The 19,459-nt window shown below is 40.4% G+C and overlaps 1 protein-coding gene across 1 annotated transcript in view; it reads right to left on the bottom strand.

The window, feature by feature from the left end:
* pappaa (pregnancy-associated plasma protein A, pappalysin 1a) overlaps positions 1–19,459 on the bottom strand; it is a 101,850-nt gene that overhangs the window by 35,111 nt on the left and 47,280 nt on the right. Inside the window, exons 10-13 of the mRNA XM_061801408.1 lie at positions 19,140–19,336; positions 3,708–3,818; positions 2,972–3,107; positions 1,795–2,008 (exon numbers count right to left, since the gene is read on the bottom strand). Coding sequence (XP_061657392.1) covers positions 1,795–2,008; positions 2,972–3,107; positions 3,708–3,818; positions 19,140–19,336 — 658 coding nt within the window. The remainder of the gene's footprint in view (positions 1–1,794; positions 2,009–2,971; positions 3,108–3,707; positions 3,819–19,139; positions 19,337–19,459) is intronic.

Raw genomic sequence — 19,459 nt, 5'->3', positions numbered from 1 at the left:
CATCACCAGCTCATACTGTATTTAATCACGTTGTCATTTGGCACACTGGCCAAGTGATAATCATACATTGTACACAAATCACTCTCAATGCTTGCAAGAGTGTCATTGCGCCTCACTTATGAATGGATTAAATAAGCTACATACTTTGATTGACGGCGAATAAAGTCATCTCTGTTTATGTCCACCAACTCGACACAGCCGCCCACTGAGCTAAGCCTAACAATGTCTGAAGATTACGAGAATCTGGTGTCGAGGCCCCTTGCAGGCCAAAGTCTTGAATCCATTTAGGTGTTTCGGCACATGACAAGTGCCACAAACAACTTGAATGCTGGCCACACAACTTAGCGAACCAGCGTCCTGTGTGAATTTTCTGTTTACTCGCAACATTTGGCACAATCGTGTGAGCTTGTGTATGTATCATGAGTGCAAGCAGTTGCATGTGTGACAGTGGTGTGGCAATCAAGTAAACAGTGTGACTTGCTTTGTGCGTGTGGTTGGGTGTCGTGCTAGTTGTGGTGAGTGACTAGCCACCCAAAATCTTTTAAATCACAAAAGTACCAAAACTCATAATGGACAAATTTTACTGCAAAAATCTCATTGGTGGTCCCATAAACACCCTGAAGGAATGACATCAACACTTGTCAGTGGTGTTTAACTTTTATTTTAAGTGGCTGGCGGCATCGCATATTGGCTTACCATGCACCCCCCACAACCCTCCCCCATGCACACTCACTATTTAAAAAAAAAAAAAAACTGTAGGGTAATATGGCCCCGGTCACTTCACTCTATTGTGAGATGTTCTATTCTTCGAAAAGTGCTTCCATGTCAGAAGGGGCATCTGAAAATCTCTGTTGTTCGTCTCCCATAGCAGGTGGCACAGCTTCTTCTCAATGGAGACTGTCCCAGTGTGACGTCTGTAAACGACGTAGCAGGCAATATGGCTGCCCATGGGATTTCGAGTGAGACTTCTGGAACTTTGCGCATGAATGACAACTATCCGCCTATTTTTTTTTCTCGTCTAGACATTGAAGTGAGTAATATTATATGTAGTTTTCATAACAATATCTATTTTAAAATGTATATTGGCATGTCAGTGACACTAATTATGACATTCAAGTAGTTGTGAACAAGTTATCCCTCCACAGCTTTGTGTGGTCCATATTCAAGTTATGGCACACTGCGTGACTTATTAGTTAGTTTTTTTTTCTGTTTTGCATTAGTCAAGTTAATTTCACAGTAATTGTAATATATCAGTAAACCTGATAATTATTATCCAAAAACTACATTGTACTGTACGGCTGTTTTGACGGGGGGAAAAAAAAGAAACACATGCACCCATACAATACTGTCAAAGAATGTCTGTGCGAGTATTTCTAGAAATGCTATTTATTCACATATAGTCTTTTAATCAATATTTTCTCAAATACCAATTCCAGTTATGTGATTTTGTGGGGAATTAAGACATCTGCTCTACGAGACTTTGTGTAGTTGAACAAATCAGTTCTGGTCAGAGGAAATTTGTCAGTCAGGGAAGTATAAACAAACTTCACAGTGAATACATGCAATGTGTAGCTCATTCGCGGAATTGTGTCTCAGATTGATTTGAAGTAAATGAAGCATGTTTTATTCCTGTGGTATGGCACGCCATCATTTGGTATAAACACATTAGTACATTTACCAATTTTATCCAGAATACAATTGTTCAGTAAAAACAATGGTGTAATAATAGCAAAGTTTAACAACATGGAATTTGTTGTATTTCCTGTGATATGTTGGCACATTTTGCTTACACACCTTTGACCAGTAGGGTTGTAGATCTCATTGCTCTGGCAACCGCTGATGGTGATTGGGTCAAAGGACTGGAATGAGCGCAAGCCGACGCCGGAGATGGCCACCAGACGGGAGGCGAACATGACCAGGATGGACTTGGTGTGGTAGAAGGCCACTGACAAGTCGTGGCTCACTGGAATCACCAAAGGGTTCGTACGGCAACTCAGTCGCCACTCGCCTGTGATGAACAACCAAGAAATGCTTTGAGGTTTTGCTGACCAAATATAGAAATTTCTATTAGACCCAATGTCAACACAAGTTTAAAGAACTGCAACAAATAATTTATTTTAGATCCAGAGTTTTGCAAACAATTATTTAAAATATGGCTAAATTGGGCTGAATTTTGAGTGGTTTAATTTTTTTTTCATGGCTAATATTTATACAGGGTGGCACAGTGGTTAGCTAGGAAGCATTGGCCTCACAGCTCTGAGGGCACGGGTTCAATCCCGGACCCGCCTGTGTGGAGTTTGCATGTTCTCTCCGTGCCTGCGTGGGTTTTCTCCGGGCACTCCGGTTTCCTCCCACATCCCAAAAATTGGATTTTTGCTAGAAATGTAAGATAAGCTTGAGAAATTCGAATGAACTGATTTCAGGCCTCTCAGCGGACGAAAACGTCTACAACTCAGGAATGCAGTGACAATTTTAAGTCATGTCACATGTTTACTGAAGCACCACAGAACTAATATTACCCCCCATATACTAGAAAAAGTTTGTTGGTAAAATACAGCACCTTTAATATTTGGTCAATGTGGGAATAGTTTTGCGAGTCAACCTTACATTAAAATATGATTCACCACCAAATGTGGAATCTGGATCGAACAGAATTTTTCTTGGTTTGGCATTACGCAATCTGAAGAATCATAAAACACAATAGTTTTCATGTGTTAGAAGAGATTTGATGGTGATACATTTTTTCTCAAAAAAATAAAAATATTGCAAATATTTCACATAATTTTTTGTAGGGTTGTTTGGAAGAATATATATATCCTTCATAATAAGTTTCAAGGTTGATAGAAGGCATGTTTTCGACAGGAAGTACCACTGAATGAACAAATGCCTCATCTGAGAGTTATTCATTGACAAAACTAAAGGAATATATATATATATATATATATATATATATATGTGTATATATTCTTACCTAGACTATGGATCCCTTCTTTGGTGTCCACAAGCTGAACGGTGATATTACACTGAGTCTGGTCAATGTATCCTGTTCCGTCAGCCGCCAGGTGTATGATCACCGCCGCCGCCACCATTGGATGAGAGAAGTGGGCCTGGTTAAAGGAAGATGCAACAAGATTTCCAGATTTTTTCAAGATTTCAAGATTTTTTTAATTGTTTTTTTCCCCAGGTATATCCACTTTGCTTATATTGAAACATAAATGCATGTTAAGAGGTTGGATTTTATTATGTACAGTATTTTCTATCTCTTCTGAGCCGAATCCTAAAAGGTAATGTTTCACAAACATGGGGTGTCATTAAAGTGTGACATACTGTATATCTAAGACTTTAAGCTTGTGTAATTTATGTTGAAAGAAAACAGCCGTTGTAATGAGGACATATGTAATATCGCACCATTTGGTGTCCTGGCTTAGAATGTGGTAGACCAACATACTTTATGGCACCCACATACGGTAACACTGATCAAAACTGACAATTCAATCACTTGTGTTGCTAACATAAAAATAGTCTCCAATTGTAGGTTCATGAGCTACAGTTAGATACACTGATAAAACACTGATTTTAAGCTTCTTTTCAAATTTGTCTTTCATATTTCCCATATGTATTTGTATTTACAACACTGAGTCCAACTCTTGATTGACTCAATATGTTGTAGCACTGTCAACTGATACATTAAGTCCGTCTGGTTTTACCTTGAGCCAGTAGTTTGGGTATCCCCAGAGAGTCTTGCGGGCCTCGTGACATGGGAACCAGGCATATTGCGAAACCCCATCAGATAGATCAAACACCTTGGACTGACAGGTCTATGAAAGACAAGAAGAGGGATTAAAATATTTACAATTTTTTTTGAGTAGTTGTAGTAGAAAAAATAAGTCCTTGTCAACGTATCCCCTGCCCTACGGTGCTGATCTATAAGCTATTTGGAACTGAGTCGCTCAAAGAGGCAGAACAAGAAATATTTTGTTGATTATACAAGTCTGAAATAAGTTTTATTTTGAATATAAGGTGTGGGCGTCTGTGCCTCTGTAGACGTCAAACACCTTGTCTCGGTCAAGTGAAAAAAGTAAGCCCACAAGCAAACAAAAAATGGACTAAAAAACAAATGACAGCTGCTTTGGTGAAAGAATCACAAATGAGTTAATGAAGCCTTAAAAACTGGTTCAGCACATGGAGAAAATGTGAAAAAAAATCTCACACACTCTTTCTGTGCGGCGGTATATCTTGCAATAACACTGATCAAAGGGAAATTTCGGCAAGAACTGTACCTAAGTAACACACTTTGCATGTCTCCCATTACCCCAAGATGGGACATGCTTGTTGAAAAGAAACAAACACAAAGCTCTCACTAGTTACAACTACTGCACATTTAGTATAATGGTGAGTTGCATTTCCACTTCTTTTTTTTTTTTTTGTGGTATATTTTGCTATGAATGTCAGTGTGAATTGTTTGTTTGTATGTGCCATGCGATTGGCTGATGACCAGTTCAGGATGTACCCCGCCTCTGGGCTGAAGATAGCTGGGATAGGCTCCAGCAAGCCTGTGAAACCTCGTGAGGAGAAGTGGTTTGGAAAATGAATAAATGAATGAATGTTTTTATTTGTTTCAATGTCGGTCCATCACCCTATTGCTTCACATAAAACCAGTGTATGGCGCAGATTTTTAGTTGCTTTTATAATGTCAAACTACACCTGTCCATTGGAAGGCGCTAGAGTGTTGCCAAAGTTCAAAATTTGCTGATGCCTGGTTTACAAGGGAGCAGGGTCAAGGGGTCCATCTAGTCTTGCATGTCAATATTTGCCATACAAGCATGATGATGCAAAGAAAATGTAGAGAAAGCATCATAGATTGAGAAGAAAGAAAAGTGATAAATGGACACAGTTACTGAAGAATAGCAAACACAAAGGTGAATGCAGGGCAGATACCCAAGGACAGCCAGTTTTGCCTGCTGCCCTGAGCTGGTGAAATGGGACACCCGTAATTGGAGATTTTTGCTAAGGATGCTACTGTAAGATCTTGCCACCATGGAAAAACAGCCCCGACCACCTATCTGCCCATATGTCTGTCCCCTGTATTTGTTGACATGGTCTATGTGCTCACTGCTGATACAGCAGACAATTCCGATGAGAATGCAAATGCAATTTCGTGGATAGAGTCCCAGAACACTGTGATGCAACCGGAGAGTTTATTTGAGATTTGATAACTGGTGTAGCGAGTGCATAGGTTCCATGCAAAGCAGCTTAAATTAAATTCAATCATTTGAACGATGAGACTAGAAAGCCCCAACACAATCAAACCCCTTTGTATTATGGAATGTGTTATGCATTCTGATTCTTGCAAATAGAATGGTACCCCTGAAGTTCAACCCCAGTGTGTTCCTTGAGTCGAGTTTCACACCAAGGTTCACTCCATCATCCTATCCCAAACATTCCCCATTTGTGCATTGTTTCCTATCAATGTTCAGCAGTGGACTTTTCTCCAAGTATTATTTTCAACAAGACTAAGTTTTAAGATCACTACTGTCTTTTGCGGTTATATGTCATTTGTTTAAATCACGGTTTAGTTTCGAATTTGATGTATACCTTATATCTGAGACAAAACAAAAACTGATGATCCCTCGATCTTTCCTCTTCCAAGTACATTGTTACTGTACAGTACAAAGCAAACCAAAATATTGAATGTCATCTCAGTAGTCTCTCACAGGTTCCCTTTCTATAAGAAACAGCCCTTGGTATTACAAAATAGAGCTTGCAAATGCACATTTCAAGACTGACCACTATGGCCATTGCAAACACTTAGAAATGGATCATAGACAGACAAAAACTTCATTATTAACAACTGGTCTGTACACTACTGTCCGGAGATTATCTGAAGTCCTGGGAAAAAACTAAATTATGTGTACAACCAATCCCATTATGCACATGCAATGTGTTGACCTAAGAAGCTTAATTTGATACAGTCGCGTTGTGGTTAGATGTCGGAGTCTTCAAACATGCTGCAAGGAAACATTCCTTAGACTCATTTGAGCCATGATCAGGTATTATAATAAGACCAAAAATGTGTCCCGTAGGAGAGTAAAAATGAACATTTGTTGATGAATATGTCGAGGGGAGGGCTACAGAACCCCACAGACATTTATAGAAGTCCCTTTATAACAGGTTGAGTAATAAACCACATGGAAACAATTATTAATATTCCAAGGCTACTTCAACCAATTTACCATCTGTGAAAGCCAAAGTCTGCAAGACTGGACAAACATCTGCTTAGTAATGTAGCTATTATTGACAAATTTGAGGCAGATTCTCTCTTTAGTGCTTTTGCCATGAGTCTTTCACTCATCAGAATAAAAAATAAGACAATAGGGAAAATACATGGGTTGAATGAAAACCAGATGCCTTTAGCTCTATGACAGTCAAACTATATCAATACTGACCAGTCAGCCCACCCCTGGAGGCAAAAGTAACTGTCAAAGGCATTAGTAACTGTATCTTTGTAGGATGTGGTACTCAGGGCCAAGCCGGCTCTTCACACACACACACCACACACACACACACACACACACACACACACACGGACACGCACTCCCACACACACACAAAAACACACACACATGCACACACACACACATGCACACGGACACACACACACACACACAAAAGTTACTGACAGCCAAATGTACACAGTAGTTTGCATATGAGTGGTACAACACCAGAAATCACCATAATCTAACAAGGCAAAAAAGGAACAAAACATTATGGAAATAATGTGACAACACAGATATTTGCCCTCCTTTAGGCTGGGTATTAAGAAGCACCGCCTGCTAGCAGACCTTTCAACTGATTGCTTGATTAAAACGGTTGTACTATCACAGCAGGAGCACCTGAGAAATGACAGTACACCGAATATTCATAGTCTAGATATGGATGATTTAAAATGGCATCCACAGTGCAGTGTTGCACCATCAGTGCATACCGATGATGCTCAAGGAATGTCGCTGGTTGTGACATGTTGAGGGGCGACATAAAAGCAATCATGTAGAAGGCAAACGTCTTCAGCCTTACAGGAATGTAATGTGAATGCTTCTAGGGAATTGCAAGAGTTGTTGACATAAGGAACATAGATGTAGAACTTGACTACGTTCCCCAAGCAAATATACCACAGCCCTGTTCTTAGACTAGTTGTAGACCAATGAGATACACACTAAAATATCTGCTCAGGGTTTAAAAGTTTTCAGAATTATGCAAAAATGACTTCATCTGACAGAATTCTGGAACTGCACGCGTTATAAACTGACACACACACATGCTCAGGAATCCAGTCTTGAAGCCTAGCATCCACCTCTTTACAGGTGTAGTAACTGGACTACACCCTGGACTTGTTGCCAGACAGTCGCTGTGCAATGGTGAATGGGCCATTGAGTGTCAATCACTCTTATGCCAGCTGTGTGGAAGTGATCTATGTGCACCACCGTGCCACCAATGGAACGATGAACAAATGAATGAAACCCTCAGCCAGCTGTGAGCAAAGATTTTATTGACTTTTTTTTTTACTACATAGGCCTCACTTCTGCTGACACAAAGCCATGTCCAACTGTTTTAATTGTGTCACCAGTTTTCAAAATGTCTAAACAAACCATCGTGACTCACTGCTGCGTTGGAACTTGTTTTTCCCTCAATCGGCCACATGCGGAAGAGAAATCCAACGACTGTTCCGAGATCAACAACCATAAATCTTCCCAAAACCTTATTGCTGTCATCACAGCAGTAACAACACGTCGTGAACGACTGCACCGAGTTCACATTCCTTGCAAAGTAATTCAGTAACCTCCTGTAACAAATTGTATGATGAAGTGTATGACTGTAACAAAAGGATTTCACCAAGTAAAAATATCCAATCAAATTTGGCATTCTAGGTGTCCACTTGGAACAGAACCTCACAGGAAAAACATGTGGTCTTAATTTGCACCAGCTGGCTGGTCAGACAACAGCTCAAACGATCAAATCCGTACTCACCCACTAGTATTTGTTAAATATCACTTAAGCTAAGACCAGCGTTAATGTGGCGCCAAGGGCCAATGGAGAGGAGAGGAAGTCGCCCAGAAAAAGAGATGGAGAGGGCAACTGTCGGGAGTCATTACTCTGGAAATGTGTGGGCTTAGGAAAGTATCGACTAAGAGTGAAGAGTAAAGAATAAATTGCGAAACAATATCTGTAAAAGACAGGCTAAGGGCCATCACAATGACTCGTGCAGAATGATGTACGGAATTTCCGAGCACGACAAACATCCCGGTAGAATATGAACTAACCCTGCCTGGCTTTCACTCTTATTAGGACGCCATCAGACTTTGTATTCAACTCAATCAGCCCTGTCAATAACCACAAACATGAGGTCATTTTTTTCACTTAGATCGTATTTACTGAACTTGGCAATGAAAAGAAGCAACACATAGTCCAGAGAAAGTGATTGTTTTCATGTTGGCAAGCCTTCTCCCTATTATTCTACGCCACTCCCAAGAAAGTCAATAATTAGGGTACTTGCCGTGATATATTAACCAGACTGTTTGCTGCTTGTGCCAACGACTTGACAAATCACTTTTAGAATCAACATGAACTGAGTTTTAAGTATGTATTAGTCAGGTACAATATATTCGTCAGTATGACGAACAGGCCTAAAGCTGTCTTATCTGTGTACTGAAAAAAGAATACTGTACTACCCAAAAATCTTTCCAGGAATAGTTTTACAGTTTTTTTGGGCTCCAAAAGTAAACAACACAGTCATTGTCCTTTACAATGCAATATAATATACAGTAAATGTTCTGATTATGTGCGATGGGAAATCGGTTTAACTGACTTAAATGTTCTTAAATTTTAAAATTCTGTGCATGGTATTGGCAGTTTACACAGTTTATTCATGCATTACTTGGTTTTCTGATGGTGGGTTAAGAATACCTACTGACAGGGATCGGCATTACACTTGCTAAGTTATATTTACTCAAGTAACATTTTGGATAAATTGTACTTGTCAGATTATTTTTAGGAGTTTTACTTACACTTTTGTTTTCGACTACCGCGTCAAGCGCCAATGTTCCAATCCACCGTGATTACTACAGTGATGTTGATTCAAGTTCAGCAATCAAATTACAAAGGAATGTCCACAGACGGCGACTTCTTTTGGGCTTCACGGGCCAATGAAAGTGAGTGGTGAAAGCCATGTGGGACTTTCAGAAGTTTAGAGTAAAACATGAAACCTTCTATTGTCCGTTTTGTTCTCTCTCACTCTCTTTCTGGTCTCCCCCTGTCTCTCTCGCACTCTCTCTCGTCTCCCTCTCTCTCTCTCTCTCTCATACACACACAATCAATAAGTCCTTTAGCAACCAGATTTATTTTAATTTATATAACCAAGTAAAGGACCAATGAAAACAGAACATCTCTTTTGCACTGGTCACCCAGCCAAGAATGCAACAAGTTTGTATGGCTGGTTTTTGTTACCTCCATTAAAAGGTTTTTGCAGAACAAATTAAATTGTATAAATCCACTGTAATTTTAATATGGCAAGCAGTGGCGAGAAAGAAATTAATGTATTATTAAGTTGAGCTCTTGTGTTTTTCATCATAAGATTTTATTGCTTGACGACTGAAGAGAACTGCAACATCAACCAACCAAGCATTTTCAACACTGCTTAACCCCGGTTAGTGTCGTGGAGAGCTGGAGCCTATCCCAGTCGACCTGGGCAAACGGTGGCGTACACCCTGAACTGGTTCCCAGTCAGTCACAGGGCACATATAGACGTCGTCACTGAGTCGGAACTGAATGCACACTGCCTGCATCAAAGTCAGGTGAGTGTACCACTACATCGTCGATGACTCAACTGCAACATAATTTAAAATTAATAATATCTATTTTTAACTAGTATTCCAATGTACACTGTTAGCAATAAGCGGTGTTATAGGTTACTATTTTCAACACAAAGTTAAACTACTATACAGACATTTACATTTGATAAAAAGACATTTTGGAATAAGGCGCCACGGTGGTGCAGCTGTAGAGCATTGGCCTCACAGTTGTGAAGAGCATGTTCTCAATGTGCCTCCATGGGTTTTCTTCGGGCACTCCGGTTTCCTCCCACATCCCAAAAACATGCATCAATTAGAGACTCTAAATTGCCCCTAGGTGTGATTTTGAGTGCCACTGTTGTATGTCTCCATGTGCCCTGTGGTTGGCTGGTGACCAGTTAAGGGTATACCCTGCCTCCTGCCCGATGACAGCTGAGATTCGATCCAGCACTCCCGCGACACTCATGAGGATAAGTGGCTCAGAAAATAGATGGATGGATGGATGGAAAATTTTGAAAGAAGGTAACATAATTGTTGATAATTAATTGACCCTTCTCTAATTTCTGTGTATGTATTCATTTACAAGCAATGTGTGTGATTTGACAGCCGTGCTTAAAGTGGGTTGGGGCCACATATACAATTTAGTTTAGAGCCACCAAAACCCTTGGGCCGTCCCTACAGGTTGTAGTGCGCATTTCCCCCATAGATGGGATCAGTTCCAAGTCGTAGTGAATGGATTCTGGTTCTCCAAACCAGCCGTTGGTAATGCATTGAGTGTAGGCTAGCTTACGACTCAAAACTGCAATCCCATTTGCCATGAAGTTGACCAGTGACCAGTCTAGGGTGTAGTCCACCTTCTTCCCCCGAGCTTAGCTGTAATAGATTTCAACTCTCCACAAGTGGAAAGGAGGGTTGGATTCCAAATTCATATCGGAATGGAGTACATTGCAGAGGTTGGAAACCGTTGACGCAATGACAGTGAAATGTATTTACCACAGGTATGTTTTTAGGTCTATTACTCTCATTCTTGGCAAACATACATACTATGAATTTGAAGCCTGAGCAGACGTGAGCATCTGCGAGGCATTTGTGGAAGGAAAGAGAAAGAACAAGCAACAGAGAGAGAAACAAACGCCACTTTCCAAGCACCATCCCATGGTTTACCGGAATGTTGGTGAGCGCCTGGCGTGTGAGGTAATGTCCTGTCACTCAGTCCCACCCATAGCCACTGAGGCTCACTGTCTCATTGGTGGAGGGCTAATAGCGGTGACGTCAGTAGCCTGCTGAGAGTGAGGTCGTTAAGCGCTAACGAGGGAGCGCAATTATGCAGTTTACCTAAGTCCGTCTCATCAGGAGAGACTGGGTGGTAAGGGAACGTCGACCGCAATCTAACATATAGGAATTGGTGAGTGTGCGATGGTGGCAAGTTGAAAACAGATGGGTCTGCAGAGAGGATAAATGTCCCTCAGTCAGTGGTCAACTTTGCTGAGTAGAACAAGGCAAAAACCTTGCATATTAACAGCTTGAAAAATGTTATATGGGGTCAACAGTGCCACGAGAAAGAGCACGCCGACCGCACTGAGGTTTTTGCATGGCAGCGCCACAATAATAATTGAAATGGGAAAAGCAAAAGGGAAAAAGGAACGCCATCTCAGAGGTTTCTTTTTAATGTTACCACACGCTTATGTCACTGGCATGCTGCCTGACGAGGTCTGTGCGGTTTGAGGGAATGTTGGCGAGGGGAGTCCGTGCCAAAGGCGCTGGCTTTCCTCTCCTGTTGAAAGCGGCAGCCCGGCTACTGTTTTTTTTTTTTTTGGTTGTTTTTTTTTTTCTTCTGTAATGTGAGTATCTGCTCTGTAGTAGCCTCTACACGGTGCTTCCGACTGCTTTTTTGGGGGGCTGTAGGACAAAAGTGGGCCACCTATTTTCTATCACAGAATTTCTTTCCTTGACTTCCCATTGGGATCACACAAACGCTTTAAGGTTGAAATTTTTTAAACCTGGTGATGGTTACGAAAAGCCATTGTTTCATATGAATATAGCAACAACACATGTGCACACAAACAGTTGGGTATTTCAGAGGTAAAGGTTTACCATTCTGAGACATACCAACAATTTGGATTGAGGTCAGTAAAAAAATAGGCCCGTACATATGGAGATTGTCCATGGTGTACTTTTAATTGTATTTTGACTTTTGGTCTGTCACTGACTAAGGGCAAAACTACCTGGGACTACCCATGCATTTTCAAACCTTATGGAGAAAATCTCCTGAAAATAGTTCGTGTTTTGATTTTTTTCTCTAATGGTGTCAATTTCTACAAGTGCTATCACATAAGCACCACCTGGTCTTATTCTTCAGTTGGTCTTAATCTCAATAAGGTTTGGTCCGTTTCAGTTTTCCAACTAGTTGTTACTACTGTGTAGTTCATTGACTGTGGTGAGCAAAGGTTTGTTTTTCACTGAATTTGACACCTATAAAAGTTCATTTAAACTGAATTTGACACCTATAAAAGTTAGCTGTGGTCCCCCTCGAAAAAATGTGGGCTAATTTTGTGAGAGCCTGATGTCTACAATGACTACTGTCAGCCAAGATGGAAATGATTTTTGTAATAGTTTGGCCAGTGTTATATAATACATGGTTTCTGAGAGTATTTGGGTCAGGAAATTCATAATGCAGATGCAGATGTAGATGATGCTTTGGTTTGGTATATTGTATATTGTATACCTTCAAATTAAAAAAAGGCACCACGTGAGCTGAGTTTACGCTTGCATGTGTGAGTTCATGTGTGGAGTGTGAGATTATAACCTACCTCTAGAGACAGTTGTAATGAAATACGGCCAATGTGAGCTAACATGCACAGCCAAAACAAGAACAAAACATCTGCGGTCCACCTCAAGGTGTTTTCTCAAGTTAGAAGCAGGCTGGCCACGTATGGACAGACAGCGCCAAATACTACAATACATGAAAGCTGTTGTATTTCTTCATTTGAATTTCAACATTTGTGTGCCATTGCCTTCATAAAAACGTTCCCAAACTGATCGTCATGTAGGCAAGTCTATAAACCGGGCTACCGGATCAAGCGTTAATACCTATGCCCCGGTAGATCAACAGAAGACGATAGATGTGGTCATGTGACTTCCTTGTGTCGTTCAAATGGTGAACTAGACATAAACGCCAGAACCACTTAAATTGGTTTGTATCACACAGTCACCAGTGCGTAAGTTGAAGTTGTAGTCTAAACAGATAGGTCGTGCACAAAATAGTTGCTAATTAATAGTAGCGAGCGGCATTCTGATTTTTGTACCGGGGTAAAAGTACAGTTTCTTCTGTACTACTTACTTTACTTTACAGCATACTTTACTTAAAAGTCAGAATTATGCAGGATTTAAGCTATTTTGAAGAGTCCAATTTTTCCAAAATGCTACTTGAGCAAATGTAATGGAGTAAATGCGACTTGTTACTACCCACCTATGGGATCAAAGAGTCATCATAAGGGTGGGAGACAATTGCAAACTGGTGTTTCAGTCCATGCCATTTGGAAGCTCTGGTCTGCCCACAATGTACATCTACACCCTCAGAATAAATGACCAGAGGAGAAATGCTTTCATATCTGATCTGACTTCATCATTTAATTCTAGATTCACCCACTTGTCCGAGGAGCTATCGTCTAAGAATATAGACAAAGAGCCTCAATCTCTTCCCATCTTATCTTCTATCTTTTTATACGGATACAAGTGATCACATGGGCATGTAAGATGATGGCTAACATGGTCTGTTTTCATTTACGAACTCCCTGCTTGAAGAGCTTCGAACATCATGCGCTTCACATTGGTGAGCATTGACACATGGACATTGTAGAGTGAAAGACATTCCTAAATCACTTATCTCTCAAGGATTGACTCACTCCTAATTCCTCTGGTAAATCCACGATGGCTCCCATTCCCAATCTCGCCATATGGGGAATTTTCATATGGAACACACTGGAAGGGACATATTCTGGAGATACATCACGTCATTTGGCTAGAAATGTGTATGGTGGATGTGCTTCATCCGACAGAAATCGCGGTAGTTGACGTCATGTGCAAAATGATCTGACAGCATTTATGTTGACTCAAGCCTTGCAAGACAGTCCCTCAACTATTCATTCTATAACAACTGTGTGGCATTTGAAGGAGCGCCACGCTGCTGTATTGATTCTGAGCAGCTTGCCTTCCACTCTGTTTGGGTGTCTCATGTCCTCACCTTGCTTGCACCACACACACACTTTATTTTGACATGGAGAAGCCCACCCACAGATGAAGACGGTCACTTTGGTGATGGTCCCTTTGACGCTTTGTCACACAGAGGCTTCTGGGCTGAAAGTACTAGAGCACTCAGCAATGTCAATTTGTTTGTGTGTCATCTGGCGTTTTCATGCTTATCAAAAGATAAGATGAAGATTTGACTATTGTAGGTAATGATTCCCTGGTCCAGTTTGCCATGGAGTGGCGGTGTAAACATGAGCAAATTTGTGTAAACATGAGCAGTTTTTAGCTTTGAATTGTAAAGCCAGTTCCTTCGTCAGGCAGAGGGAGTACTACTGTTGAGTTCCAAAAGAAGCTAGGCATCAGCGAGTCAGCTAAGGTGGGCCGACCGAATCCGAAACTAGCAGTGTTGCAAACCTACAAGGCTAGTAGCTATCTTGCTACTTATCTAGCTACTTGTGCCTAGAATGATCACCTAGAAATCCTTTTTGACATTTGAGATGATTTATGTGTAAGAAACAACCTTTACTCTCAACGGTTATGGAGCTGCTCTACATAACCCAACTAAAAAACACCAGTTAGCATTACTTCTTTTATTTATTTATTTATTTATTGGTGGAGGGGGGGTGGAGTTAGTTTCTTACCCAAAACTCTACTAAAGTCCAAACATATATTAGTTTTCACTCTAAATCATTACCTGCTTTCAATGACAATAACTGCACAGATTATCCCATTATTATTACATTTTCTTCCATGCAAGCCTCATGCATGTGTTTTACACCTTGACACAGATGAACTTCATATAGAAACAATTTATGGCTGTGCAAGAGAACTCAAACATTATCCCCTTCTGTTCCTTATGTATAGTTAAGGGTGGCGTTGTCAAGGGACGCCCAAGGGGGTTGCGTCACAGATTGCCTGGGCAGAAAACATCTCAGGAGATCACCTGCCTTGCTGTTCCAAAACTATAATGTGCACAAAGCCTCTACATAAATGCTAAGTGGCATTTATGTACACACCAATACACAGGCTAGTGGGTTAGTATTGGATCCCTCTCAAGTCAAGCGCCACATTCGAAGGCTTGGTGACGAGAGAACATTGTGTTCCGCGCCATGATGTCAACAGTAGCGTATTTCATTCCCCGATAGAGTTGAGGGTGTGCTTGAGTGACAGCTTGAAATTTACAAATAACATGAACCACCTGAGATTCACTATTAGAGCTGAGCTCCACACCAAACAAGAACATTAATGTAATATTATACATTCTCTGATGTCAGAGAGGCGTACAAGGACATTCACTGCTCATTCCATGGTGTTTTAAGCCAAGAATGGTAAAGATGAACCATTTTCTCTGAAAATGTTCTTCAGCAATTGTAATCTCCAGCAAACACAAACTAATTTATGGCCACTAACCCAATCTGTCAGCACGTATAACTCTTTTCGTGACTAGACGCCATTTCAAGCAGCGTGGAATTACTTACTCCAAACTTCATTCATGAATTCAAACATTCACCTCAGCCTTTTATCACATGTTTAGTTATTCTTTGTCCATACCCCGAGTTAGCCTTCATTATTTAAAACAGTGGATGGAAACCATTTGTTAGAAGGCTAGTGTTTTCCCAAGACTCCTAAATGGGATTGGATAAATGGCATACTCATGGCATTCATCGGGGACAAATCAGTTCAACAAGTGGTCATTTGGAAGAATACCAAAACATCCAAAAATGTCCACTTCTGATAAAATTTCTACAATGTATGCATCCATGCTGATGTCATTATTGACTTATAAATCATCACCACTCCGCAACTAGTGTTGCCTTCTCTCAAAGGACACTAACTGGTTTTCTAAATTTTTAACTTGAGCTACACATTTTAAAGGTACAATTAAGCATTTGTTTTTGTTTTAAAGTTGACCAAACAAAACAAACACAATTTTAAAAAAAACTAACATTTGAAAAATGAACTCTAAATCGTAATTAAATTAAATAAATCCAAGGTAATCTTAATGCACAATCCATGCAATGTATTGTATCTCAAACAAAATACAATGCTGTGCATTACTTATACTGTGCAGAGTGGACAACTGAGCCACGCATCATTTACTTGTAACTTGTGGAAACTACAACCACACCTACCCATCCTCGGTCTTGGCTATGCACTGCTGCATGATAATTTGTTAAAGTTAAGGAGGAAAAAAACCTCACTAAATAAAGAAAAGCATGTGATCTATGTCTTACTTTTATACACATGCACACAAATACACACGCACACAGTGAACCTGAGATTTCGTGCGGAGACACGATCTCTCTTTCTCCTCAAGTGGCTTCTTGTGCTGTTGTTGCCTTTCTTGCATCCGTAAAGATTTCTATCACAGCTGCTCTCTTTGCCGAGACACACACGGAATCAGCACTGTCGTGGGACATCAAACACAACTGATACACAAAGCCAACACAAGACTTGTTTACGAGATCAGGGGGAAATGATGTCCTCTCTTAACAAACTCATTCAGAATATAAAAAGCAACGGTTTGCAAGACTGCAAAAATGTGACGTCCTCTATCAGGACATCTCTTCCTTGAGCTTATCAAAGAGCTTTGAAATTAATCCACATGGGATGAAGTGAGCTATTAACAGGACAGGTGATGTGATGTAGTTAAAAAAAGGCTCATTTGCACATTCAGTTTTTCAAGTTTGTGACAAGATGCCGCAGATCCATCCTGTGGGAGAGATATATAGATTCCATGCCAAGGAGCACTTAAGATGTTGCGATGCATTTTAGTTATGGCCTCACCTCTTTCTGGAAAGAAAAACAAGTACTACAAGGACAGCAATGATACATGGAGATGGATGCAATTGATAAACCCTGTTGGAAGCCCTGCAGAGCAAAGAAGGGGAAACCCAGACTCAATTAATGCCTCTACCTGGCAAACGAATAACTTTTGTAGCATTGTGGCAAAGGGAACTTTCTTTATAGTACATTTATTGTGCAGGGATTCCCAGAGAAAGAGATACAGATTGAGAGTGAGGTCTACTCAAAACCCAAAGTTCTGAACCCAAAGAGCTTTTTCACAATAACAGTTTAGTCAACCAAGATATGGTCAACCTTAATCTAATTTATGCATGGTCACTCAATGATATCAACGTTGGCCCACATTTACTAACTAGCAATATCAAGTGGAAGGAGGGAGAACGTTTTAGTAATGTAGTTACAGGGTTTAGAGCTATAGTTAATGATACAGCGAGAGTTAGGGATGATCATGGTTAGGGATGGCGTTAATGGTTTATGGTTACTTATAGTAATGGTTAGGGTGATGGTCAGTAATGGTTCAGGTTAGGGGTAGAGTTAGAGTTTGAAGTAGCAATGGTTTGGAATATTGCTGGAGTTAGGATTAGGGTTAATATTCTTTAGAGTTGGGTTTACGATGACCATTTTTGGGCTGTACAAATAAGTGAAGAAAGCTAAAGTTTTTGACAGATGTTACCACAGTTCACAGTTATTTTTTTTCTCGGGTTTTTTTTTTTTTTTTGAAGGACTGACAAACCCGCATAGGTAATACATGCCCATTATTCTACCCCGTCAGACCTTCAAATCATGCAGAATTGGTTTTGTCAACTATATAAGACTGTCATGTCAACTACAATTAGTGTAAGAAATAACTTAGTGTTCCATAATCTGCCTAGGGCAATGTATAAGATATGCATCGCTCTTTAATATTTTCATCTCAAAATGTTGCAATTCAATTTCATATACTGTGAGGCTACTGCAATGAAAGTTGTTTTGAGTTAGCAAAGACTAATGATTGTTAAGGTAATGTTATAAATAAAAGTTATCAGTTAAATGAAGTGCAATGTAAGTGAAATTCACTCATCTAATGATCTTTCCTTCTGTACACACGCTTCTCTACGTGGATAAACTAGTCCTTCAGAGCACAAATTATTTTTTATGCTGTTACATGGGCACACTTAGTGACTCCATACATTTTCAAATACTCCATAACCACAGCCATTCAAGAATGCAGCTAGATTAAACAGCGACCATCAGTAGCAAAAACTAGCACAATAATTGTTCGCATGACTCTGAAAATCTCAAATGTTCTCAGTAAGAAGACTAATAGTGAATAGTAGGTTTATTCCCACAGTAAAGAAAGTGAGAAAAGATTGTGACATTTGTTGGTTTGGACCCCTTGAATGCTGTAAAAAGATTGGACAATGAACAGGTAAGATTAACAAGAACTTGAAGGAGATGATTTTATGTACAGCGTGTCAACGCCCTGGCTGTAATTTGAGGGTTAAGCCCTTCCACATATGTGAGGCTCTGGCCTACTTGACATATGTCTTTCCCTAATGATTTGTTCCAGTGTGTTGCAACGGCAGCAGATCAATGCTTCCACCACACTCAGGTGGAATCAATGGCATCCTGTCCCATCTTCGAGAAGCATTACTTTAATGAGAGAGGCAAATTTATGCATCCGGCACAAAGGGAGAGAGGATGGGGTGGTGGGTGTTGGGGTGTGTGGAATCTAATTAAACGTTCCAATCTTTAAAATGACTGTACTGGCAAACTGGCAAAAGAAGTTGTTTGGCAAAAATGATAATGTCATCCACAGATTAATATGAGATGCAAGAGAAAGCAATCCAAAGATGGTTAGACAAAAAGCAAGATTTGCATTAACCCTTGATAATTTCCATGACCAAAATGGGAGAGATACAAGGCCCCATGGTGGTGCCTGCGTGTACCTTACGGTCAAAGAAAAACTCTGGGTTTAAATTTCATCTTGGCCCATTTCTATGTTCTTGTGCTTGCACAGGTTTTGTCTGGGTAGTCAGTTTTCCCACTTTCATAAAACAGTCGTAAGGGTCAATTTAAAATTGTATTATATTTGTGAGGGTCTTTTTCTAGTATCCAGTCTGTATCTTGTCATTTACTAGCAACTGATTCAGGGTGTACCACACCTCTCTCTCAAAGTTAGCTGTGATGTTCTAAAACTTACCCATAAACCTGAACTGAACAAATGAATGGACAGTTAGGAAGGAAGGCTTTCAACATTACCTTTGTAGCAGCGGGATAACCAGCCGCCACCTCGCCCGAGCAGTAGGGTTTCTTCTCATGGGAAACCTCCACGGTGGATGCCCACTGGTCCAGAAAGCCGCTGGGCGTGTAGAGGCCGCAATCTCGAACACCGGTCTCTCGTTCAAAGTCCTCGCAAATGCCATCCCCATCATAGTAGTAGCACATGCTCGGTTCCTCTGCAAATTGGTGCAAAGAGGACAGAAGACGGTCAGACCCAACAAAACTCTTTCTTCACATCATCAAGTTCCTCTACCTGTTGGGAATATCCTTTGCAGTGCGAAAAAGAGCAGACCAGATAC

Source organism: Syngnathoides biaculeatus, chromosome 17 (assembly GCF_019802595.1).
Source record: "Syngnathoides biaculeatus isolate LvHL_M chromosome 17, ASM1980259v1, whole genome shotgun sequence".
Lineage (NCBI taxonomy): Eukaryota > Metazoa > Chordata > Actinopteri > Syngnathiformes > Syngnathidae > Syngnathoides > Syngnathoides biaculeatus.
The sequence above is the reverse complement of the archived record's forward strand: the minus strand, read 5'-3'. Positions and strand labels throughout refer to the sequence as shown.